This window comes from Athene noctua, chromosome 1 (assembly GCF_965140245.1).
Source record: "Athene noctua chromosome 1, bAthNoc1.hap1.1, whole genome shotgun sequence".
Taxonomy (NCBI): domain Eukaryota; kingdom Metazoa; phylum Chordata; class Aves; order Strigiformes; family Strigidae; genus Athene; species Athene noctua.
The window spans coordinates 33,735,260-33,762,126 of record NC_134037.1 but is presented as its reverse complement, the minus strand read 5'-3'; the positions used below and the strand labels follow the sequence as shown (position 1 = coordinate 33,762,126).

General features: G+C 36.0%; 1 protein-coding gene across 5 annotated transcripts in view; it reads right to left on the bottom strand.

Moving 5' to 3' along the window:
• Positions 1 to 26,867, bottom strand: part of ADGRB3 (adhesion G protein-coupled receptor B3) — a 478,609-nt gene that overhangs the window by 28,000 nt on the left and 423,742 nt on the right. For 4 of the 5 annotated variants that reach the window (XM_074895819.1, XM_074895821.1, XM_074895822.1 and 1 more), the window contains 6 exons: positions 17,757 to 17,907; positions 17,120 to 17,189; positions 12,240 to 12,306; positions 9,966 to 10,051; positions 6,390 to 6,488; positions 5,885 to 6,056 (listed from right to left, as the gene is read on the bottom strand). In XM_074895819.1, coding sequence (XP_074751920.1) covers positions 5,885 to 6,056; positions 6,390 to 6,488; positions 9,966 to 10,051; positions 12,240 to 12,306; positions 17,120 to 17,189; positions 17,757 to 17,907 — 645 coding nt within the window. The remainder of the gene's footprint in view (positions 1 to 5,884; positions 6,057 to 6,389; positions 6,489 to 9,965; positions 10,052 to 12,239; positions 12,307 to 17,119; positions 17,190 to 17,756; positions 17,908 to 26,867) is intronic. The other variant, XM_074895820.1, reaches the window with a different exon arrangement.

Here is a 26,867-nt window from a genome sequence, read left to right as displayed (position 1 = left end):
CACTTCTATATGTATCCTCAGGTGCATTCTAATATAGTAATATAATCTAAATTTTATAATGTGAATTTTCATTCCTGAAATGTAAGTATTCATATTTGCAATCTGATTGCAAGATATGACTTGGAAAATGGGAACTTAGTTGTGTGACCTCCAACCAAAAAAACCTAGTATCATTTCTTGTTTGAATATGAAAATACTCTCAATGGAATGCCTACAAAAATCTACATACCATTATTATCTGTAGAAATTACTTGATGTCTTATATTAATAAATAATAATTAAAAGGGAGAACATATTCTACTCATGGACATTTTGTGAACAGCAGAAGAGGAAAATTCATTAATTGTTGCTGATGAAAAGGGGTCCCCTTTCAATACATCATACTCTGCGGCAAGCTGTATAAGAGCTTTCACAAATAGGAAAATGAAAACAGAAAAAAAAAATATTTATTTTTTGTAATTAGGAAGCATTATTTTAAAGTGCTCAACCCTTAAATGAGTAAGAGTGCTCTGCAGTCTTGATAAGTGACTGCTGCAGATGGAGGAATACTAATATAGAGCAGAAAGAAGAATGAAGCAAGGTGGGAAGGTCTGAACTGATTTCAAAACACCTAGTCTTCCCACATGTGGTAGGGTAATGTAAAGTATGCTTGGCCTGTACCATGACTTTAAGCACTACTCTGATTTTAAGCACTACCCTTGCTGTGGTTTTCCACGTGACATAATTTAATTCTCCCAGTTGTTGCAAATTTAATCCAAGACTCCTCTCACTTTATCAGTGCTGAAGTAAGGTCACACTTCAGCCTTTTGTGCTCTTGCATAAGCACTCGCAGAGTGATTTGATCAAAAAAAAAAAAAAATTTACTCCATCTAAAGTATCCCCAGCTGTGCTGAATCTCATCTCAAGGCTCATGACACTTGACCCTAAAGCACTCAGAACACGTTATGTGACATCTCATTCCATGCAGTGGCCCTCATTTTTGGGACTCTCTGTTCATGAAGCTTCCCCAGTTCAGATAGCTCCAGAGATCTCAAGAATCTCATGTCCTACTTTCACTACCTTCTATATTAAAGTGGTGAAACTTGATGCTTCTTACAAGTGCAAGCAGCATATGATTTGAACATGTTAACAGAATGTCAAATGTAGCTGTATCCATCATATCAACATATGTTGCAATTTCTAGGTGTCCTCACACAAGTCAGAAACAAAAAGGCTGAACTTTCTAAATGCCAACTTATTTTTCCAAATTGCTTGTTCAAACTTGTTGTTTGAATAAAGTCTTTATATTTTGCTTTGAAACATAATCTTGTTCCCCACCCCCTTAAAATCAAGTTACAAGATTTTCTTAGAGCCAGGCAGAGCAGGAGACACAGATGTGATGAACATGCAGATACCAGGGAAGTGGTTTCCTTAGCAACAGTAACCAACTCCAAGCTTTTATAACTTACCCTCTCCCTACTCATGCACTCTATTTTTCTCTTGCAATACAGAAATGTGGGCTTTATACGCCAACGATGCATTTAATCCAAATGCTCTCTAGTCAGCAGAGCACAGCAAAAGGAGAAAACACATGTGGGTTCCTCCCATCACCAGCATTAACAGGAGTTACTCAGTGTGATTCAAAATAGCTTTAGACAATCTCATGTTAAAGCAGGTCAGGCAAACTGGTTTGCTCTGATGGAGAAGCTTCAGCACTAACCTCTCCTATCATGCTCTGTTCTGTGACACATGCCTCACCATCTTCCAAGGACCAGTTAGGTATTTAAAGAGCAAGAAGAGGAAAAAAAATACTAGGCTCTCTGGACTAAGGCGGCAAGATAAAGCAGTAATACCTAACACTTTGCATTTTTCTTTCCTAATTCCCAAATGGTCTCTAAGAGGTCTCATGGTTAAGTATTTTATATTTATCTTAGAAGCTGGGAAACAGAATTGTAGAAAGATTTAATATCTTTCCAGAAGACACTGATAGAGGGCAGAAACAGACACAACACATCACTTAGTTGCCTTCTAGTTGTATGTCTTAATGAACCTCTCTGGCTTTTTGATGCAGCCCTTGTTGCACAAGATTACTGATAGAGCATACTAGAGAAAGTAAAAAATGTTTCTATCATTTATGTTTATATCGATATAACTAAGAGGAAAATATAAGGGGTCATATATATATATATATAATTGTAAAATTCTGTGTCTTTTTGTAATGTAACAACAATAAAGGCACAGTAAATCAGGGCTGTCCTCTTCTTTGTTTGAATTTTATGGTGATATATTCCACCTCATACTTTTTTTTCTGACAGTCAGAATTATTGTTTTGCCTGTGCTGGCATGCTATAAATATTAGATCAATCCTATAGGCTATAACTGAGATAGCTTTGTAGCTGTCATCAAGAGTGACAAATATGTTGGCAGGGTTTCCCTGACAGGCACTGGCAGAGCAAAATGCTTTTGCAGACAACAGAAAGTAACAGACTAACTTTCAGCTGGGGAGGTATCCTGTGCAGTGCAAAGACTGCAAGATGGCCACTATCTTGGCTTGCACACACCTAAGGGTGTCTGGAGCTAGAAAGCCAGACTCTCTAGAGCCAGACTGAAACATAAATTACTGGAATAACATCTCTTTCTGTGTAGGAACTTGTTGCAGTAAACAATTATGTCTTCGCTGCTGCAAACTGGTCTGTCTAAGTGCAGACTGTACACATTGTTGAAACCAAAATTGTTTCAAGTGCATCAACTTTTACTTCTTTGCTGTTCTTGAAGAGCTTTCTATTAATTTTCTTTTCCCATATAAAAAAAGCCCACCTTAACTAGTTCCTCAGGTGTTTTTCACAGTTTACCATTTAAATCCGGAGGTCTAAAGAAGATTCAGTGTGCTCTGTCAAATAGAATTCAAACAGCAATATGTCTAGGCTTCTTTGTCTTCCACCACGACCGCTATCATCATCTTGACTGGAGATAATCTACTGATTAGTGAATAAGATGTCTCTGTACATTTAATTCTGCCCATGATCTCATGACTGAAGAAAAAACTCCTTTCCATTTTTGATAAGGGACAACTTTATCAAACCTAGGGCCTCACTGGGAAATCTTCTCATGAGGTCTTTTTTTTTTTTTTACAATACCATGCAGATAGATTGATCAGTTGTTTTATCAAATGCCTTTCTTCTAGAATTAGGTATAATTCTCAAGACTGGCTTGCAGGAACAACTCCTTCAAGTAGTTAAAGAAACAATGATTCTTTGCAGTTATATACGTATATGTGATCGATTAAAAGAGCAGCCAATAAACTATAACTAGCTGATTGCCTACACAAAACAAATTCAGATTCTAAATTCTTGTATAAATATCTTTATAAGCAGATAATTTTGCATATTGCTTATACTAGAACCAGTGAGTTAAGTAGTTCAAGTCAAGGTATATGAAAACTGAGCTTACTTATAGAAAACACTAATTCCACCTCTTATCACCACAGTCCTACCTGTGAGTAGGGTCAGACAAGAACATTTCCATAAGTTCATCAATATCTAAGCAACTCCTGGGAACAAAGCATTTGCAGCAAATATCTCTCATTAGTGTAGGGAACCTGTCTTGAATTCAAGGCTTGGGGCATTGTGGGAAGATGCCCATTCAATTTAATCTTAAGCAGTTAAAATATTTTTTTTCCCAAATAAACTCCTGCATTACTGCATTGAGGCAGGCTTTAATGTCTGATTTTTTTTTTTTTTTTTTTATTTTAAACACTGCTACGCCATATTATGTTCAGAATTTCTCATGGGTTTTGGTCCATTCCTTGACAAAATCAATGATAATAAATAACTAACAACTGTTGTAACCTCTCTGCACCCTCACAAAGGACACAAGAAAATGGAGTGAAGTTGCACCAAGGGAAATTCAGACTGGACATCAGGAAAAGGTTCTTCACTGACAGGGTGGTCAGTCACTAGAACAGGCTGCCCAGGGAAGTGGTCACAGAACCAAGCCTACTGAGAGTTCAAGGATCATCTGGACGATGGTCTTAGTCATATAGTTTAGTTTTAGGTACTCCTGTGAGGAGCAAGGAGTTGGATTCAATGATCCTTATAGGTCCCTTCCAACTTGAAATATTATATGATTCTATGAAAGATAATGCTGTTTACACTGCTTTTCTTTTGAAGGCTTCATCTGTAACCTTGAGCTAAAGATATATATTTTTAAATAAAAATGGTTCCTCAGTATAGTAAGTGGGAGGTGGTAAGCCCTTTCCAGACTAATTAATACATCCCAATGGAAATACAGGTTTCATAGACAGGAAAACCAGTATGGAGCTGTCATTCTCTCTGCTGAAAATAGTTGCAGTGTCTTACCGTTTTACTACAAGAATAGGTGAAATGATTGTTTTCCATTCTACAGATGAGAATACTCTCTTTCACAGATGCAAATCATAAGGGGAAAGAAAATGCTGTAGAAAATAAGGGGATAGCAAGACAGTTCTACATAAAATAGATTTGTTGTGAGTATAATTTCTTATCTTGAACATATACTGAACAAAAAAAAAATTTGGAAAAAGAAGAAAAAAGAAAAGGTATTAAAGGAGACAACCCCTTCCACTATGAAAGCTGATAAACTAAGAGAAACAAAAGTTTAAAGCCTCTAGAAGCTTGAATAAAGTGGGATGAAGTCAGCAGAATGGAAGGTACTAATTTCTGCAAGATATTGATAAGTTTTTTCCTTAAAAATTTAAAACTTAATTCTTCCATAAGATTGTAATGTATGCATACTCTGTAGGATAGTGATATAAAGATCATGCAAAGTGGTACACTACTGAAAGAATGAAACAAATTATGTCACTCATAATTGTGAGTTTCAATGTTTAAAGGGTATGAATGGTGGAAAGAGAAACCATTGTGTGAGATTACTCACTCAGCATTGGCAATAAACTTTCTTAAAACATCTTCCTGTTTTTTTAGTCTTGAAATGCTTTTCGATAACTCCTGCACATCATAGGGAACCATGCTAGACATTGTAATTTGGTTTACTGGTGTGGTAAATATCCTGAAGTTGATAAATGGCTAATGCATAGGTATGGTATGCCAGTGGACCATGTTACTGCTCTCCAGTATAGCTCCACCTGCTCATTTTTGATAGACAGTCCCACCACCACAGATCTGCCAGCAAAGCTGTTGTGTTACTGTTCTCAAACCTATCTCAATAAAAATGTAGGGTTAGTTAGAAGGTTAGATAGGTTAGAGAAGCTGTCACCACAGCCAGATTAAAGAGCACTTGTGTGGTAGCTTTGACATCAGTTTTCAGTGGTGACAAATTCTGTGGTGGGTGGCCCTGTGCTGTGAAGGGCAGGCTGCAGTACCAGCTTTTTCTTGCTGCTCTCAAAGCATTCATCTATCTTAATCCTCACTGTCTCCATAACTTAAGTATGTTACCTTAAGTATGTGCCTGAGTTTGTAGAACTGAAAGGGTAGACCTTCACCAACGTAACACCTCATCTCCTTGTGTCCTCTTTCAGGGACAGTACAAGCAGAAATAGTTTTGTGTTTGAATCAGTTTTAGAGACTGTAAAAATCTATAGTTTTTGGTCCTCGGGAAAAGGGCATTCATATTAGCATTTCCCTATACTCACAATATTGAGAAAGCCTAACAAACTGAATTTGGGACTGATCAAAAGCCACCTTTGATTAAGCGGGTACAGTTTTATATTGAAACTGACATTCTACACTTGGTATTAACTGATCTTCCTCCCTTCTCTCTTTCACTTGTTCTTCTACATTTCACCATATAATATTTTTCTCCTTCTATGAAATACATTTCAGCAGAGCAAGCTGTATATAACATTAAAGAGCAGTTGGGATATTAACAGGAGCACAGTCCTTTAGAAAACTGGGAAGCCATTCCTCACCTCCCTTCGGAGAATACAATGGACCATGACAATAACAAAGCCTTGTAATGAATCAAATACTGCAAAAAGTATCTGAAATAAGATTGATCTTTTGTCTGTCATGGCCAGAACTGCAGACATCCAAGTCAGGGCTAGAAGTGGCAACACCACACAGGAACTCCAAAGGGATGCCCTATTGAAAAAAAGAGAAAAGCAGCATTGTAATATTGTAAAAAGAGATTAAAAGATCACTATTAAAATAAAACATATTTAAGGATGGCACTTTATCAAGTTAACTTGAAAAACACAGACAAGAATGTAACAGTGTCGTACTTTATGTTCTAAAGAACATCCTGTATTCAGTTAATAAAGAGTTGCTTTTTTTTTTTTTTTTTTTGTTAAAAAGTATTTAAACGTGCTCAGCACTCTATACAGTGTTAGCAAACACAGTTGTCATCATCAAACTATTGTCTCACATGCACTGTATAAGATTTGTAACAAGAAGATGTAAATGATCAGGACTAACATGGCATTACTGGCGGTGGTGGCTGACAAAGCTGTTGTTGAAACTACTCCACACTTGGCACATTTGAGCGTCAAACCGCTATGAGGCTCACTCATCTGACTGCAAACAAACAGAACACCCACAAAAAGAACAAAATATTGAATTGTCACCAAAAAACGTTGCTACTGAAATTTAGCTTTTAAATATGACGTCATGCAGAAAAAGTAAGTAGACTTATTCAGGATGAATGCTCTATGTTGTGGCAAAACTGCACTTTGAATTTTACATTATTGTTAGCTTTAAATGTTAATGTTATGGGGCTTAATTTCATGCAGAGTCTATTGCTTCTGTTTAAGCTAAAAAAAGGCCCCAAATGTCCAGTGATCAAAACTGCTCAGTACACTCAAGTAAACGTAAGCACGTGCTAGGATAGACACACAAAGTGAAATCCCTCTATTCAGACCTGTTAAAAAACTGTTGCAGCTCAAATTGCTTGAGAAAGAGTATAAGACATTTAAAGGAGAAGTATGAAGTATGTACAGTTACAGAGCATTAATAGGGAAAGAAACCTGTAAAATGTATTCAAGCATCAAATCAGTATGGGAATACTGTATAGTCAGATTTGTACTAGTGATCTGAACGGCCCACTAACATCTGAAGTGATTTTATTCATGCCACATGAAGGTCTGAATACAGGGCTTGAAATGTATGGAATCTGATGAAATAAGTATCAGTTTGTACTAAAAAAAGGGTGACCTGTTTTGCATTTTAATAAAACACAGTACACAAGCATTAAGCTGAAAGCATTTCGTATGGACAATTGTACCTCGGCACCTGTCAGAAGAGTTAAAAGGCAAAACCTGGAATTTAAATTTTCTTTTACAGACAGCATGCATTCAAATTCCGGAGTCAACTGAATAAAGACTTTTGCTATTCCTTTTCTTTCTGGTGTCAGAATCAGAAATAACCACAGCTGACTGAGATGCCACAGGAAGGACACTTTACCTATTCCTAGCTGGCAAGTGGTCAACATGGTGAAGATAGGTACACTTCAGTTTTTTTCCCAGTTCTTTCAACCAATGGAACTCCTTTTTATTTCCAAACCCAGCATTCAGAAGATTTTTAGCATACTGCCCAAAACAACATTGAACTCTAGTGGTTTCCATTTTGATTAAAAAAATGATGATTTTCCATTAAAAAGTTCAGTATATTTTCCATAAAAATGCAGTTATTTTCCATAAGAAAACAGTGAGAACCATGACCTTGCATAAGGTGATCGTGGGGTATGAAAATAACTCAGTGAAGCCACATCAGTTTACACCAGTTAAAGATCTACATTAATGAATGAACTAGAAAAATGCCTTGGGTAAGCTTAAACTAAGCTTGGGAAAATACTTCATGACTTTGGCAATATTTCAAAACTACCAGACTGGATTATTCTCTTTACCTCTATAGATCTGTTCTGGCTCTTGCAAATAATAATAGACCTTGTTGTGTATACAAAACAAATATAATCTTTCTGTCTGGGCATATATCTATGCTATCCCTTATGCCAGGAAAATGATGGAGATCCACCAAAACAAGTATTTTTATTTTTTATTTTTTTTTCCCACTTGTTGATTCTCCATATGCTTATTAAGGTCGTAAAAAGCATATTGACTAGCATATTTTACCCCGTTCACTGCTTTAAATCATACATAAATGATTTCTACAGCTGAACCTTTGACTGAACTTTTGACAGGTATGAGTTTGCCAGAAAGAATGAAGTTGGCTTCCAGAGCATGGCTGGCAAGAGATACTTGAGAAATGAGTGACAATCCCCTTTTTAGTGGAGGTCAAATGCTACACCAATTTCTATGCACCAAAGAATGACTCAAGACCCATCACCTGCTAAGTAGTATCAAGGAATGCTGTTGCCAAACCACCATCTCATACTATCACAGAAGTTAAGACTGTTTCTCATTAGGATATCTACATGCTTTTCCAGAATAGTTGGATTGTTTCTCATAGAATAATTTTTAGTTCTTTATCCATTTATTTTTAATTAAAATACCTTTTTACTATGTTGCACAATTAGGAAGCAAGTTCTTTGTTTCATCAGGAAAGTATGCTATAAGCAAACAGACAGATTTCTATACCCTGCAATTGAGTAGCTGCAAAAAGAAGTGCAGTTAAAATCTAAGCTTGGATATCCTTAGAAAATGTACAAAGCCAAACCTATGGCTGCTCCAACTCCTTAAATCACTGGAATTAGGCCAGATGTGAATTTGAATTGTTGATTACTAAGTTATTACTACTCTTGAAATAATTTGGGTAGTTCTGTAATATTCTAGATTTCATCAGTGTTATTACACAGTAAAGAATGTTGATTGAGCAATGTAGACAAAAGTAAGGTTAAGAAATCAGTACTTTCTAGTGAAAAAGGAGGAAAAGAGAAGGAATAAAACAAAAACTTTCAGTACGTAGTTGTCAGAATGATGGTGAGAGAGTTGAAAACCAGAAAGAAGTAATTGAATTAATATTAAATCAAAATCACACAGCTGAAGTATTTATCATAAATCTGCTCATCTAACCAATGAATTGAACTTATTAGGAATGCTACTGTTAGTGAAATGGTAAAATAATTCAAAGTGAAGCTGTAATAAATTTACGCATAGCAGTAATGCACACCAAAATGAAGATATCAATGCTTATCATTGCTAGAAATGTAGATATTTGTGGTGTGAACTACTAGCTGGGCCAAAAGATAATACTGGAACATACAGCTGCAAAAAATGGTTACTCAGAGTTTAAATATACATTCATAAGCATTAAGAAGGTGATGATGCACTTGAGAAGGTGAAATATTTTTCTCCAATATGGAATGAATCTAGGTTTGCTGCTCAGTACTTCAAATCATTGTCACCCACTGAAAAAGTTTCTGATACCACCACTGTCTTAATCCTTTCGTCTCATGATAACAAACAGAATTTGAATGTAAATGCAAGTAAATAATCAACAACACAGAATTTCCATTTACCTTTTTTCTTGTTTAGGTTTTAAAACATGGGTTTTTTACTTTGCAATCCTGTTACACTAATTTAGAACACATATCTATGTAGATATGGATGTAAGAACAAAGGCAAATTCTTCACATAGTCAGAATGGCAGAATAACGTTGACCTCAGTAAAGGATATACTGCTGTAAAATATACTTTATAACAGTTTACACAAATGAGTAACATTTAGTAATTAAATTTGACAGCTAGACAAAAATAATCAGTTCCTTCAGCACACACAGTTCATAAAACTCTTTTCCTAAGTGCAACAACTTTACATGTGTGACAATCTTGTGAAATCTCTGCTCAGATTTGTTTAATCCTCATTTGTATTAACTTAATACTGTTGTACTTGTGTTTTATTATGTTTAGTTTGTATAGTTGCATTCCCTCAGGATAATGCAACGGCAGTTTTGGAGATGAATGGAATCTGTTAGACACACTGTTACACTGATATAAAAGTTCAAAGCACAATCAAAAGCATTTTTTGTGAATATCTGTGATTGAAAATTGGTGATACAATTTTAATATACTTTGAAATAACCCAGTTGCTGCTTACCCCGCTCTGTGTTTGAGCTTTTTATCTAGGATTCCATCTCTGGAAACAAGTTTATTAAATACCAAAATGCCAATCACCATATTGACCTGTCAAAAAGAAAACAAACAGTTGATCTTTCAGTTCCTGAAATAAAATATTATATCCTGTTACTTCAGAAAAAGGCTCTTACAGGACTTCAAAATGCCTCCTGTTACATTTCTGAGTACTCCTTCAGAACCTGTGTAACACTGTCCCTCAGCACACCAAAGGGCTGAATTCTCAATGGGAAATACACACACTCAACAGGCTTCGTTTTGAATCTTGAATTATGCCTGCTATCAAGTTATATGTGTACATGTCTGCTGGCCAGAAGCTTAAGTACTATAGCTTTAATATTTGCTTGGTTTTAATTGCAACTATATACCCTATTCCAGGAAAATGATTGCATTTGAGTTGTGCGCACAGGGAAGAGCTAGTCAGAGCACACGATGACCGTAACTGTGTTCCTTTTTAAGCATTTATGGCCCATGTGGGTGTTCCCACTTATGCAGAACCAGCCTGTGGTTTTCTGAATCTTCCTGCAGATTAGTCACTCTATATGTCATTCACCAAAATGCCAGTCTTGAGCCTTGTTTGACTGCAATTTCCTTTTTTTTTTTTTTTTGTGGGCCAGGTAAATGCCCGGGGTAAGTCTGTTTAGCTGCATTAAAGTAAATGGTGTAATGATCACATGCACGGGTTGAAGACCTAACAAAAAATTTCAAGTGTTTCAGCAGTCAGACTTTGGCACTTAATGGACATACTAATGGTATTTAATGGACAACTTAATGACTGTTATTATCCATTTGTATTCTTGAACTGAACTCTATGAACCGTGTCTCTACATGGCCCTGCAAAAAGGTAATACCAAGTTCTGAATCTATTAAATAAATGTACCTTTTTTTTTTTTTTTTTTTTTTTAAATTAGAAAAGGGTAATCCTTTTTTCCTTTCAAACAGATTTTTCAAGACCCGTGCCAAAATACCTAATTGTTGCCAGTCTGTCCTGCCAACTCTTTTCAGCTTTTCTTATCATCACTTTATTTTCAGCATTTACATTTTTCAGCTGATGTTATATAATTCTTTTGCTTCATACACTTAGGCTTAAGTGGCTGCATGGAACAGCTCCTTCCACAGCTACTAGCTAATGGTAGGGCAAACTGCGACTGTGAACTTCAAGCATCTCTGAACAAAGCTTGCCAATTACACAGAGAACATAGAGTTCCATGTGAAAATTATGACTGGCTTTTTGTAAACATCCTTGGCTCCTCTATCATGACAGGGACTGTGAGTTGTACAAAAGGATCCTGGCTTGACTCCAGGCAATGATGAGACAAACTCTATGGGAGTAGTAAACATCCATTTCATGAAAATCCGTGTAGCTAAATGGCTGTATCTTTGATGACTACTAAGAGTGATTCCCTTTTGCAAGGGAAAATCAGAAATAACCGGTGTTGATAGAGCTACCTTAGTATAAAATTGGTGGAGCGGAATGAAGAATTAGATTCAAAATCTGTAAGGGAAAAATGCTAAACAAATTATTGTAAAAAATCCATACAGACTGCAGAGCAAATGACTGATAGCCAATGGCATATATAGGGTGCAATTCATCCTACCCTGAAGTAGACACCTGAAATGCTTCTAATAGTTTAAGCTCTAAATGTCTGTATTTTTGTCCACTGACAATGAAACATGGCTGGGATAACTAGCTCAGATGCAGAAATCTACACTGCAGATGTCTACAATTAGGCAAAGTGAAACCTACACCTAAATGCATTTTGAGACTTGTAGAAGATTAATACACAAATGAGTAACATTTCTCAGCTATGATCATTTTTTTCTTTGCCTTCAAAAGCAGTAGCCATGGAGAACTTGCTGGCTGGTTCCACTCCTTATGTTGCTTTTGCTGGCACAGCGATACACTGCCAAGCAGCACTCTATCAAGACTGTCACTGAACTTCACAAGGCAGTGACAATTGCATAGATGCTACTGATGGTAACTCAGTGATGCCTGTAACAAGTTTTCTGTGCCACTAATCAGTACATTATCCTTTCACAGCTTACTGTGTAAACATGGAGAGATAGCTGGTATAAAGAAGTAATACAATTAAATGAATCATGGATTCAAAATACTGAAGGTATGTTAAACAATACTAAGCTCAGTATTTGCCTCAAAATGTAATGCTAAGCTTTTAAAATTTAAATAGCACATTCCATCATTTCATATGAAAATACTGGAAATTATATTAATGTTTACCAAGACAACAGCAGCTGCAGGTCCAACGAAAGCATAAAGTAGCCCTCCTTCAAGAGACAACCAACAGCTGGAAAGAACAATAGAGAAGAACTAACAAATTAAAAATAAGTATAATGCATTGCCAAGAAAACATTTATAATTACTACAGCATGAGATTCTTCTTGTGTGTGTTCAATCCTACATATAGATATTCACATGCACACACAAAAGAAGAATTACTTTGTTGATATGATGATATGAAGAGTTGAAAGTTATTTCCATGACCAATTTTTAATGTTTCAAAAGTTGTAATGTGAATTATACATATACTGAAATGCCTAAAATGTATTAAAAGCACAATAGAAAATAAGTTTGCAAATCTTTATTGAATCTTCTCTAACCATTTATGATGAGTTAACTGAACAGGACTTGCCAGGTAGGTATCTAGCAGCATTTCCAACTTACAGTGTCTCAAGGTCAAGTACCTGTAACATGGAACTTCAGAAACAACCAGGTTTCTACATATCTTCTCTTGTCATATGGTAATTGCTGTTAGAATTGGGTCTTATAGATAATATTCCCATGGGAGAAAAATCATGTATGACCTAACTGTTCTGTATTCTATAGAATATTTTGCAAACAGCTTAAATGTATATTTTAAGGCATCTAAAAACTGTATTTTCTGGTGAGCTACTAATCTTGCAGAGTTTGTCGTATTGCATCAGGGCTTTCACTGAAACCCATCAGATTTCCAAACACAGAGCGCTTACAGAATCAAATTCTAAATATTTGATACACCATAATGTAAAGCTTTCCATATCTGCAAAAGATCAGGAGCTTTTCACACACTGAAGTAAATGCAGCTGTGCTGTTTTCCCAGTGATTACACATTCAAAGAACTGCATGTTTATTTGAATACATGATCACACCTACATATAAGAAAACTCAAGTATATGCATTCAAATAATTTACTTGGATCTGACATCCAGAATCATTCACATCAGAATCATATGTATCTTCTTTTCCAGTACTGGTTTTGCACTTTTGAAGACCAAGTTACTTAAATAGAAGCACATCATAATATTAATGGTCTGTCAGGGCTGGAATTCTAACTGCAAAGAATTAAAGTGTTTCCTGTTGCAATGAAGTCATTTAAAATCTGCCACGTGAACCCAACTGCATCAGTGTGCTAAATTCTGGAATGATAAATTGATGTAAATAGTTCCTATCTGCTTCACCGTTAAAAAGGCAATACGTGTCAGGCTAGTCTACATCCCACCTCAAAAAACAACTGCAATGATAATGTTCAATTTATTTTTGTAATGTCAAAGAAAAATGCTTTCAAAATTTTCTACAATTTATCCTACTATTTTTCTCAGTTCTAAGAAGGGGGAAATGTATTCACAGTGCATTTCCCTACCACTATGAACTTTTAAATTTAGTGAAGATGACCACTCTGCATAACTAGGACATACAATTAAAATTTTTATGTTTATTGGGAGATGGAAACATCAATTCATAAAAATTGTTGATGTATTTTACTTGAAACATAATTTCAGTTACCTGTGCTGAAAATAAGGGTCAAAAAAGTGGTTTTGGTTAGTTTTTTTGTTTTTTTGTTTTTTTTTTTTTTTTTTTTTTTTTGTTTTTTTTTTTTTTGTTTGTTTTTTTTTTTTTCCGATAAAAAGAAAACAGTTTCTACTACAAAAAACTTTAAGACCAAGGGAGAATTTTTTATTCCCTTTCCCATGCCCTGAAGCAAAAAGGCTGTACAAAAGACTGGCTTCCATTTAGAGGCAGAGCTGGAAAAAAATGTAGTTGTCCTCTTTTATTTACACAATCTGAATTTTCAGCAATCTGATTTTCAACAATGTGTGACGTTACTAATTCAATGTATTCAGTATCTTCCACTTGAAGAATCTGAAATGCATTTTTTCCAAATTTTTTCCATGGAAGACTTTCTGAAGACAGATTCTCAGGTGTCTTCATATACCATAAGGCAATTGTTGTCAATTTTTTACTAATTTTTCCTTCTTTTTCTTTGCTCTAATAGCTTTCTCTGTGCTTTATAGTTGTTTTTATTTTGTTGCCCTGTTCTGTCTTCCTTCTCCCTGATCCCTACATGGCAGAAAGCCATATAACTTGATTAGTATTAAGAGCGTACTGGTGGTTTTATGGGACCCTGTTATATGATCATAAAATTCTGCTGAGTGATGAAGTATCTGTGTCCTGTACATTTTGTGAGTTGTTTGATGTTCTCCAGGAGAAAGGTTCCTTCTCTTAGGATAGCATGACTATGACAGAACTTTAATTTTTGCTAATATAATGAATTCCTGGAATACCTACTCATTAATATATAGCACTGTATGTAAACATGCGTAGGTCACATAGATTTATTAACTGTAACTTGTAGTAGTGGTGCTTTCATAGCTCTGATCATCTGAAGAAAGGTAACAACATATTTATTTTTCTCACAGAAGTAGTTGGAAAAATAACCAAGCTTTCAGACACACAAATCTCTTCCACATATCCTGAAATATCTCAAAACTTGTCACTGTGTTTTTTTATTATTTTTAGGAAATCCCTTCAGCTTCTATATCTATATGAGTACAAATGTCTGTGTGAAATATTTTTCACATGCAGTTTTAAATGTACAGTAATATGATTATTTAATAATTGGGACTGAAAGAAAAAGATAGAAATGAGAGACTTTTGGTCACAGAACTGATTCGAGTGTGAACAATTCATGCCACCCCCACCAGTCATACACCGTATGATACTGCTTCAAAGATCCTTGGACCTTCTCCCTTTTCATCAATCTCTTCATGTGTGGGACTATGGGACTGGAATCAATTTCTTTATTTTCACTCTTAATTTTCTCCATTTGAAACTGTCGTTTTTCAAAAATTGCATCTTAAGACCAGGAATTGTTTGCCACAGGATGCATTTCTGATGACAGCATGCATGTAACTGATTGCAGCCAAACAGGCCAAATATAGTGTAAGCAGTTAAAAAACTTATGCAACGTCTTTAGTGATGGAGAAGGAGCAGGACAGGAGCTCTGCTTTTATATCACCCAATAGTTGTTATGGGACACAATTCTTCTGAGTGGGACAGCACATCAGCTGGTGATGGAGGACAAATCTCATTTCCTTGCATTCCCCGTTCTCCTTATGTAATTATGATATCAAATACCAAGAAAATGTATTTGCAAATAAAATGGCTGCATTATGGTTCGATTCGTCCCTTGTACACCTTCTTTTGTGCTTTTGTCCCACAGTAGCATGTTAGTTGAATTTGGATCCTGGGAGAGGAGCTGTTATATGCACAGAGACGTGCTCTTTTTTACTTTACAGGTTGGCCTTAATGAATGATTTGTTGCTTTGTCTGAATATTTCAGTACACCCTCTTTTAAAAATGCATTCAGCCCAGGAAGGAAGCAGGAAGCAACACTAACTAAAGCAAGTAGTCACACATTAATAATTTCAGTAGAGTAAATGCAATGGGATTGATCCTGCAAGGAACAGAGCTACATCCCCAACAGGGTCTGGACACTGTAATCTTGTGATTTGTAATTCTCACAGCCTAAATGGTTCTCCAGTCCTGGTTCAAGGACTAAATAATGAAAAAGCCAGCAACATGAGTAGATATTAGTTAGAAAAAAATGTCAGAGGAGTGGGTCCTCAATATAATTCCCAAAAGATGGCTAACCATTGTTTCACTAATGATTGCCAGGTAGCTATAAGTGCAAGTTAAGCACTTAAGTAAGCCATTCCCCATTAAAAAAATATGAGACGCATGCTGTCACATTTTAAGCTAAAGACCTCAGAGGTTAGAGATGGTATTCAGGAGGAGATTTGGTTTTGAATCATTATCCACCCAGATCTGGAATGAGGGTTTGAAGCCTTCCCCATCATGTCCCAAGATGGTTGGACACACAGGGCAGGGAGGGGGAATCCTGATCTCACTCAGTGATGGTGCTAAGGACAATAATTAAATATTCATTGAAGCAAGGACTTGACCTAACTCATCCACATCTCTGATGAATGCCCTCATTACGAGGCTACAGAGTCATATTTCCTCTCCTTCTGTCCAGATGCATACTAAATTTCTTAGACAACATGAGGAGAGCTCCAAACCGAATGACTGAAGGAAACTCACTCTTGCATATATAACGTCTCAGTAGTTGGAACACTGGCAGGAGGGACACTCAGACCAAGCTTCTTCAGCAGGAGACAACCAAAGGGCAGCCTCACTGCGGAGTGAAATTTTCAGGGGGCTAATTATGCACTGAAACAGTCAGGTGGCTAAACAGGAACTCTATTAATAAAATGTAAATGAAGTATACAGATCTCCTCCTCGCTGCCTCTCAAGTACAGCCCAGTCCAGGAAATGGTCTGGATCAGGCACTCTAGGAGAGAGGGGATGTTTGGGAAAGCTATTCTGAGATTTCTGCAGGGCTTTGGCTCCAAGCAGCTCAGGGGCATTAAAGCTGAGGTACATGCTTGGTGGGCAAAAACGTGGGTGCCAAAGACACTCCTGCCAGTAGTTTTAGACATGCTTAGAGGTTGGCAAGTACTAGCCATTACATTTAACATTCTTTATGGTAAATATATTTAAATGTTAGGTGTCTAAATGGACCTAACCCTCAGTGTTTCTAAAAGGCTTGCTACTTCAAGAAACCTCACAAGAAATCCAGGATCCCTGGTGCTTTATTGAGCTCAGTCCAAGACTGGCATATGGTTTTCTCTTTGTCCTTTAGTGGACCACTCAGTGACTCTTAGGGCAGTTCCAAGTGTGAATAGATACCTGTAGAGCCTTTAGACTATGCTATGTAGTTCCTGATGGGTATGACAGTCTTGTTAATTAAAACCATAATTTATCATTTCAGATTGACTTACTAGTGGGCTGTTCCATATCCTTTTGTCTTGGTAAAGCCTATTGATATTGCAACCACTAGTGCTGGTAAACCTGAAAAAAAACAAACCAGTAATAACCATTAGATGCTGAGTAAAATATTGCTATTCTGCCTGGACAAAAAATGACAGAGCAAGCTAATGCAAAATGGCCAATTTTACATGGAACGAATCATTTAATGAAACACAGTGCTATTGCAGGATTTGTTTTTCTGAAGCACTGGTAGGGAGGAGAACACTGTTTTCTGCCCACGGTGTACCACTTTGATGTAGCTAAATTACTGGTACATTTGACAGGTCTTAAAGTGAACTAGGAAGAGGCTTTATGAATATTCAGTGAATGTTTTTTCTTGTTTTATTTTGATTTCTTCATACTACACTACTTCGCTGAAAATCTTCTAAAATTTTGTTAAAACACATTTATAAAAGAATGCTAAAATATACCCCAGCATAGTTTGAGCTTGAGATAAAGTGGAAAGGCTCCTAACCTAGTTTTCTTTTTAGTAATGTGATGTCTACTATCTTTCAGGTTTACTGAAGAAAATGATTATATTCTTGACATTGTCTCTGCATTAAATGTTTCATTTCAATGATTCTGAGGAAATGATTTTTACAGACTTACCCCATCCAAGGCACAGGAAACGCTTCCTTATGAGCCGTGTCCTAATTTTTCCAGTAACAGCCATATATGACTGCCACGCTTCTGTCAAAACCCAACAGAATGAAGCTAAGAAGAAGAAGTGTAAAAATGCGGTGGTTGTGGTGCAGATGCCCTGCAGGGAGCAAAGAGAAGCTCATGCTGAATACTCAGGGACACTCATTTCTCTCTTCAATTCAAAGAGTTGTCATATTCTATCATCTTGACCTTTATACTTAGCATCAACTCCCCCTTTACGATGTGGTGGCCACAAGGAGAGAGAAAAAGACAGAGGGGTGTTGCTGGGGATTAGGCAGAAGTTTTGACTTTTTCCAAACACTGAGTGCTGAGCAGGGACAAAGAACACAAAATAAATCATGTCAACAGATTTTTCTCTACACATTTACTTTGACCAGGGAACCATCATAAGGCCATTGTCGTAAACAAGTTACAATATTACTGATTATAAAATCTCACAAAGCTGAATAAGGAAAATGTGGGGATACAAATGTTCCTAATTGTCAGTTACGTTTTCTTTTCCTCCGTGCAGAAAGATCCTGACTGTAAATCTGAATTTGAGGCAATAGATTGATTTATTTGATTTTTTATTTAAATCTTACAGAATGTTGACCTATTGGAATATACTGCTGGAGATCTTTTTAGTCACGTTTAAGTATCATAACCTTAACGGTTACCCTGGATATTGTTTTTATGGCTGTCAGTCATCTGAAAGCAGCTTTCTTTTGTCACTTAATTAAACTTCACATTGTGGCTCATTATATAAATGAGCTTCTTCACATAAATTGTGATCTACCCTCCGTTGTGCTCCCTAAGAAGCCTGTTGAAGGCTACAAAATGCAGTGTCCATTGTACCCCAGAACCAAATCTACATCAGTAAAGTCAAGAATATCCTTATCACAATTTATCAAAATTTGAAGTGTCAAAATTATATCAAGGTAAAAAATAATTCACATCCTCAATATTAACAATGCAAGATCATACTCGAGAAATGTAGATATTGTTTTGATGATTATGTCTTTATGCAGCATACACATCCAATAGTTATTTTACACACAGTTAATAAAAGGCTCGTCAATTATTTTTTTTTTTACTATAATCCCAGTTCAGCAAACTATTTTGAGCAAATATGCAAATTCCTGACTATATATACATGGTTGTATATATCGTTACTGGTAACTGCAAAAATTTGTGAACAAGCTGTATATGACACCATGCATGTTTTCTAGTTGATTTTATTTTTCTAATTGCTTTCAGGTCTTTTTGTTTTGAATTTTCTATTGTGTTAATTTTCTCAGATTCTTATCTGAAATCAGCTGTGTTGGTACACTCCAATAGTTATCTGAAATACTTAGCTGATAGCTGATATCAGCTGATATTAGAATTAGCTGCTATCAAACTTCAATGTTATGCACTTGAACAGTCAAAACTTAATGATTTCCTGCTATGAATTTACAGATGTGACCAACACCTTGTTTTCTAATCCTGGGTCAAATTGTCTATTTAAATCGGGGGGAAAGGGATTCTATATAGTTATATGCAAAATAACTGTTGTTTATTTTTAAAAAGTGAGGAATGTAAACTGGAAAAAAACAGCAGATCCTGAAAATGCGCTAGTCATTTCATCCTAGATTTTGCCATTAATTCCTATGTTTAGATGTCCCTAAAGTATGTGGATTCATAAAATGCATCCTGTTAAAGCGTGACTGGTAGCAGTATTTTCTGTATACGAAAAATAAATACTTATTTAAAATGAAAGTTATGCAGTGAACCACACAATAAATATAAGAGAAAATACAGAAATGTCCTTTCTTTTACTAGCTGGCTCATATGTTATGAATTCCTATTATGCAGCTTTAATTTGGTTTCCTATCAATATTTTCGTAAAAGCTAGCATATTCTGTTGGAATGAGATTTTGACACTAAAATGTCTTTTGCAGGATAGTACAGAAGCTTTTAGGGAGAAACTGCATAGGTAAAATATGGTATTACCCTGAAAAAAATGTGAATATATTTTTTCCCTTATAAATAATGAAAATACAAACAAATTCTCATCTTTTTGGTGAAAACATTGCTAAATTATAGGTGAGTTTGGATTGTAGGATTGACTTCATAATTTATCCACTCTATTGAATGTAAGATAGAAGATGCTAATCTGAGACAAATGTGGACATGTCTGTTCTAGTAGAAAGAACTGTGATGAAAATGTTAATGATCATGTTGATTACAAAATGAGAAGACAGAAGCAAGTGTTATTAGAAGTGATCTGTGCTTTAGCTGGAATATATGACTGCTGATTATAACTAACTCTTCTGAATGGCAGACAGGGGTCTTTAATGAACACCGATGGTAAGTCTGTATCACTGATATAACCGTGTATCTGCATCACATGCCATCAGAAAGATGCAAATCAGCATCAAAACACCACCTAACAACCACTGTGGGATTCTGATGACAGAATCATGTTCAGACAGTGCTTGAAGTCAACTCAGTTTCCCTCCTTCCCCAGCCGGAGAAGTGGTCCTGGCAAATGAAACTCCTCTCTCCCATTTATAGCCATGGGCTCAGCATGGTTGACAAATACCTGCCTAGAAATTTGGCTTTTATGTACTTCTGTATTCCTCCCCTTTGATAAACAAATAAACAAACAATGCTGTCCTATCATTTCTATTTCCAAATATGAACAAAAGTTCATTTTCACTAAAGGCTGTTATCAAATGGGGCATTGAGTATCTCTAGCCAGACCATGATTTTAGCAAGTACTTTATTAGTACTTTTTTCTTTCTCACCAGGTCATGGTCTGCTCCAATTTCTCCTTCTCCCTCTCCTCTTTTCCCTTGCCATGGGACCACCACCTCCCCTCACATTGCTATACATGCAGTATCATCACTAAAACCTTGTGGCCCATCACTCAAAGAAAGTTGCAGTGTGTCAACCTGTCTGCACCAAGAGATAGCGGTACTCATCTTCCCCACTGCTTTAGGAGGAGATGTTTCTTATTTGTTTCTAAATCTAGTTTATTAAAATTCACTGAACTAATTACCTGTGCTGAGCACCTGTCAACTTGCAACAAAATTAATTTTAACAGCCTAATTTATTCACTATTTCTTCAAGCTTCTGAAATTAAGTCAACTCTGCTATTCTAACCTCCTCTTCCTCCCATTGCTGTTGTTCTCAGCAGCTCATATTTAATTCTAATTACAAGTGGGGGAAGGGAGCTTTTCTGTCCTCAGAATGCACAATTTCAGGAGCTTTAATTGAGCCTCAAGTGTTTAGCTAACTTGAATATCTAAGTAAGACCATTCATCCCTTCTTTATAAACAATATACTATTGAAAGCAAGAGTTCACATTAGGTATCAATTGTTTCCTTCTTTCATTCTTGTAAGACACCAACTCCAAATAAGCACAGCTGAGAAACGTAAAAAACACTGCAAACTTAAAGCTATTTGTTCTAACAATTTATTTTTTAAATGTAATAATGATTAATAATATAGAGAACATTTATCCATATTTATGACCTAGAAAAAAAGAGGTTAGAAATGTAAATGCAAAATAATAATTTATCATTATTTTTGGAGCATCTAGTGGTTATTTGTTGTGGGTTTTTTGTGTTTTTTTGGTTTTTTTTGTTTTTTTTTTTTAATAGAACAGTTTTTTTAACAGCAGTGTGAACAGGTCTTCCACACAAAGAGGGTTATGTAAGGACACCTGATTTGTCTTCTTGCCCTGAAACAGGTTCTATTTGCTTCAGCAAACTAGTTGCCCATCTCTGGGTTCTTATAAACAGTATAAGAAACAAAGTTACTGGAAAATGAACATAAAAAATGAAACCTGTAATGGTGATAGTAAAATAAATAGGGCTAAAATTCACTCAGGTGGATTATGTCATGAAGTAGAAATGAAAGTAGAAAATCTTTTTTCTTTTCTTTTACAGGCTTGAGTACTGCTAACACAACTTGTTCAAGCAAAGAATTCAGGAAATTTGGTAACCATATTGAAAATAGCACTATAGTGGAAGGAATTGTTCTAAAATAATGTTACTCGTATTTTAAACTAACAGCAATGAAACTATTTATTTTAATTAACTTACAGACAAACTTGCAGATCTTCTAAAAATCTTCTCCAATGTCCTTAAAAGTTGAAGGCTCAAGTGGTTTAATTTCATTATACTGTGTTCTGATATCTGACATGATAACCCAAAATAATTAGCATTTGACTTCATGAGCATTTATGTGGAGAGATAGGCACAGTTAATTATTATACTGCAGGATTCTATGTGTGGTATAAGACTGTGAATGGTAACCTTTACTTGGATTTTTAGAGCAAGCTAATTTTTCAGTGAAACAATGGTGGGTTTTGAGTGGTTATGTGATCTCCCCCACAAAGATAATGAGCAATAACTAAGGACACTCAATTTTTTTCTTCTTCTACTCAATCATTTTTGTTAGCCCACAACAATCAAGATGTCTTTCTAGGTTCTGATAAATAGCTTGTAATCTGGCTGTAAACGGCCCAGCTGTTTCTGTCGTTCTTTTGGTTTAGTTTACAACTATAGTCTCACAAAGGACATCTATATCAACAGCACTGCAATGCCACAGGAAGATATTTTCAGTGTCAAGCTTTGATTTTTTTTTTTTTTTTCATCATGTGCAAATCACAATAGTTGTTAAACTTTGGGGCCACTACATGTGCCCAGTCTCAGGGTGCAGTAGAATTTGTTCAGCTATTTTGATTTAAGGTTTATTTGTCTGTCATACCTTGCCTTCTCTTCTGGCATCTGTCCTCTTATCTGACAGTATAACCCCAGTGATCCTAGGCAATGCTCTAAGTGTAACTGAAAGAAAACTTATACTTTAAAGAGTAAGCTTTCTCTGTATTTGCACTTTCCAGACAAACTTTAAGTATCTGTCTTATTTTCACCTAAAGTTTCTAAAGACAGATTCAATTCCTGCTCCTCTTTTTCCAACGTTTACCTCAAACGTATTTATGAAAATTACCTCTCTATGAGTAAAGCATTCACAGGCTTTATTGACACTTACGAAGAACAGTCAGAATGTCTCCCATTTTTTCCCAGGTACAGAGTCCAGCAATAGAGGTGCTGTTTGTGTCTGATCCACTAAAAGTATAGTCTTCTTTTTAGCTTCTGGCCTTTGCAGTTAGTTTTCTTCTTCTTTGATAGTTGTCACCTCTATCACTCAATACCCTCTGCATTTAAATTTGATACCATATAGTTATACTTCAGCATCCTTCAGTTATGTCTACAGATAACTGCTGGGTTTTATCCAAACTAATTCCTCTGCTAACCACTATTCTTCTCCAGTCCTTATAATCATTCTATCAATCAATTAGATGTGAAGGGATAGGCTGTTCGTTTTTTGGGATGGAAAAGAATTCATGAAAGTTGCATACTGCATGTGCAAACCTTCCTTGCTCTGTCGTATGGCAGGATCTGTCAACACTAGTATCAGTAAAGGCATCCTTCATACACTGGCATGCCGCTAAATTGTCAGTGAATTCCTTGGCACAGTTTTGACCTGGGCCAAAAATTGCTCTCCCAGTCCAGGCCCACACACAGATTGAAGGAGAGCCTGGGCCAGGAACCCTGCCTGATGGTCAGCTTGCACACAACCATCCTTCTGCCCTGGAGGGCTCAGTTTTAATAGATGTAAGATGTGTTGTGCTAATTTGCCTTGGGGCTACAGAAATATTTGTGGCTCATTTTGGTTGGGATAGAGGCGAGACGTCCAGCTGGATAATTCATAATATGCTCAGCTATTACTAACATATGAGAGAGTAAAATTCATTCTGTGTTGTTTACAGAATTCTCTGGTCTCTGTCAGTGCAATGCACAGGTTTGTAATGTGTTAACTCAGAATTGCTTTCTTGGTGGCATGCCTACTGTAAATTGAAAGCCAGTTGGAAGACAGTTCCTCATACAGTTTCCTTATGCTCATACTCATTTTAGACTTCCCGGTTTGTAGTGTTATTGCTAGGTTATATTCAAGCAAATGAGCTAGCTCAGCACAAGCAATATTATAGAATAGGTTACTCAGAGGCAATTTAATTTCTTCGACTACAAAACCTGGCAAGGGAAGCTCTTCCCTTTTTGCCTTTGTGCTGTGAACATGTATATTTTTCTGGGTAGGCAGGATATGAAGGAATGGGATCTTCTAATTGTTTACAGGATTAAATCAAAAGTTTGTGGAAAGACTCCCACTGATTTAAATGGGCTTTATATTGGGTGTTGCATTTATAGAGTAAGGGATGAAAGGTTTGTCAGCAGAGGCTCGTGATCTTGCTTCTTTTCCTAAATATTTAAAATGTCTACAAAGTATAAGATTAATATTTCTCTGGTAAGTGAATACGGCCTACTTCACATCATGAATTTATTCTGTTGACTTTGATGTTAAACACTTTAAACAAGATAAATATCAACTCTGTCAGGACAAAATTATTTAGTATTTTAACTATGTCCTCACATGAATCTGTTGTGAAGTTTATGAAGCTCAGAACAGCAGGTTTTCAGGCAGACATAAAAGGAAATAAGAAGCCATTTACTAGTCTGAAGCATAAAATCAATTTAAATACAAGTTTTTCAACTTCTTCCTGACCAGTTAATCTCAAATTGCTATCACTGCCTTGTAAGAGTGATGTTTCCCTGTGTCAGAGAACACCCTTTCCTAGTTCTTTTTGTTGTATTTGTAATTTTTAATTTTTAATTTATTTTTTTTTAAATCAACCCTTTTGGGTGTAAAGTGATCGTGCTCAGTTCAGTTAAAAAATTAGAAATCACTAGAATGTTTTGTTAAAATAACTTCTTGATTACTGAGCTACTGAGGAATGACTATGAAAAAATTAAATTGAAGATGATGCTATCCTGAAAAATTAACTCTATAAAAATAACTTTGTGAGGTTTTGCATTACCAAGTCTGAAAGGTTTCTTATTTAAAGATGGATAAAATATAGATTTGTGGATAAAATATAATTTGTTTTTTGAATTGATGGGCAAGCAAAAATCAACCTGGTCTCTGAAAACCATTGAAAAATTGAAGTTATTATGTTCTTGCATATCACTGAGGGTAAAAAGTATTACAGAAGCAGAACTGAAGGTGCAGTGTGAACACAGGGACTGGATTGATACCGATGAAAGGGCAATTTGGCCTGAAAAGTCTCCGTAAATGGCTGTGACTCATAGGATAAAAGAGAAGGCATGCTGGCTGTCAGAGTGGTTCTACTGGGCTGTCAGAAACAATTCTCTTTACTTGGGAACTATGCAAACTAAGGTGGAGATTCTGGATAAATAATAAATAAGTTTCACTGATGTTATTACACTTCAGTTTCCAAGACAGTTGTTTTTCAGGAACTGTTTTTAGACTCTGAAAATTCCATATTGGATTAATTTTAAAATACGGAATGCACAGTGTGCTCTCAAATGAAGACAAATGCTCTTGGCAGGTTTGAAAAGATATAATAATGAAACAACTGCATTAACAATGAAGTAAAGGCTGTTTGGCTATAACATACAACAATGTGCTATATGCTCATTTCAGTGTACTACATAAAGATGCGCAGATTTTTAGATCTCTCTTTGGATTGTTGCAATTAGAAATATTTGGCTGCATTATCATACTAATGGCTATACCTGTTTGGAGAAGAATGAAGGATTACAAAAGCCAACAGTCAATTAGAATGATGAGCAATTCCAAAGGTCCTGAGTCTTCCTAAAATTAATTTATTTAAAAGTTCACTGTGGGGGCTGCATGAGTAGCTAGGGGCAATGAGCCAGGATTGATAATGAAGGGGTGGCTGAGCTAAGCACAAGGGTTACACATGAGTCAGCAGTGACTGCAGCTAAAAAAAAGAGTAGTTCAGAAAACAGTTGAGAGGGAGCTCCCTATGGAGTTCTGAGAAAAAGAGGAGGAGGTGTCTGGGCACTGACAAAGGCATGGAATTGAAGAAGCTTCCTTGAAGAGATAGTGTAACGTAAAAGAGTAACAGAATAGATACTGATACGTTTAAGACAGTGGAGCCTGATATGTGAGACCTCAAATTCCTATAGGAGAATCCAAGTGCAGCCAGTGAAAAGTGATGTCCTGATGGAAAAATTACCAGGAAAAGTACTGACTGAGTAGATAGAAAATAATGCCTTGTGTTCTCCCTCAGTGCTACATGGGTAAAAACTTGCTGTCAAAGAAGTTTTCCTTTTAGGAAAATGTGGCTGTCACTTGAGTGACTACTCTTAAATCAGATCATCTGTTTGCTGTATTTTAAGTTTTGATCTCATTTGCTAACAATAAAATTGCTGTAATATGAGGGAGTTTCCAAAGCAATCAAAATAATGACTAGAACGAGAAGTTTAATAACAAAGCCTGTAGTTGCCTTTCACTTAGTCTGACTGCAATGATTATAATCCTGCCATATGAAAACAGTCCATCTTGTCTGGGATATTGGTGTCAGCAAATATTTGTTCTCTGCATAACTGTACAAGTCCATCCCTTTACACAACTGACTGGACCCACTGAAGCAATAGTTTTGCAATGTTACTACAACACTGCCCCACGTCACCTACCCCTATTCTTTTTACGTTTATTTTTTAATCACAGTTGTATATATGTGTCTTAAAAGTCTTTATATAAGAATAATGGTAACAGAAAAAGGATGATTTTGAGCACCCTCAGTTTCAAGCGTGTCCAGTTTTCTTCAAAGGACAGTGTCTTTTAGGATTAGCAGTTTGCAGACAGTGAGTAGTCCCTGTTGAGAGAAGTAGTTTATGTCCAAAATGGAAATAATCCAGGAAAGGAAGATAGTATCTACATTACTGTGGTCATCCAAAATCTTCTTAAACCACATAACTTGAGGGTTTTTTTCAAAAATAACTGATAAAGTAGATTTTTAAAAGATACAGTATGGCTACATCTCTTTGTACTTGCAAACAAAATGGTTTAGAAAGCACTCACTCATCCTGCGGCCAGCTGGAATGACACAACAAATGTCTACATTAGTAAATTTCTTTGTACTCCAAAATAAGGTGGCAACATCCAAACTGCCTGCTGTCACTGGTCCCTTGCCAGTTCCAA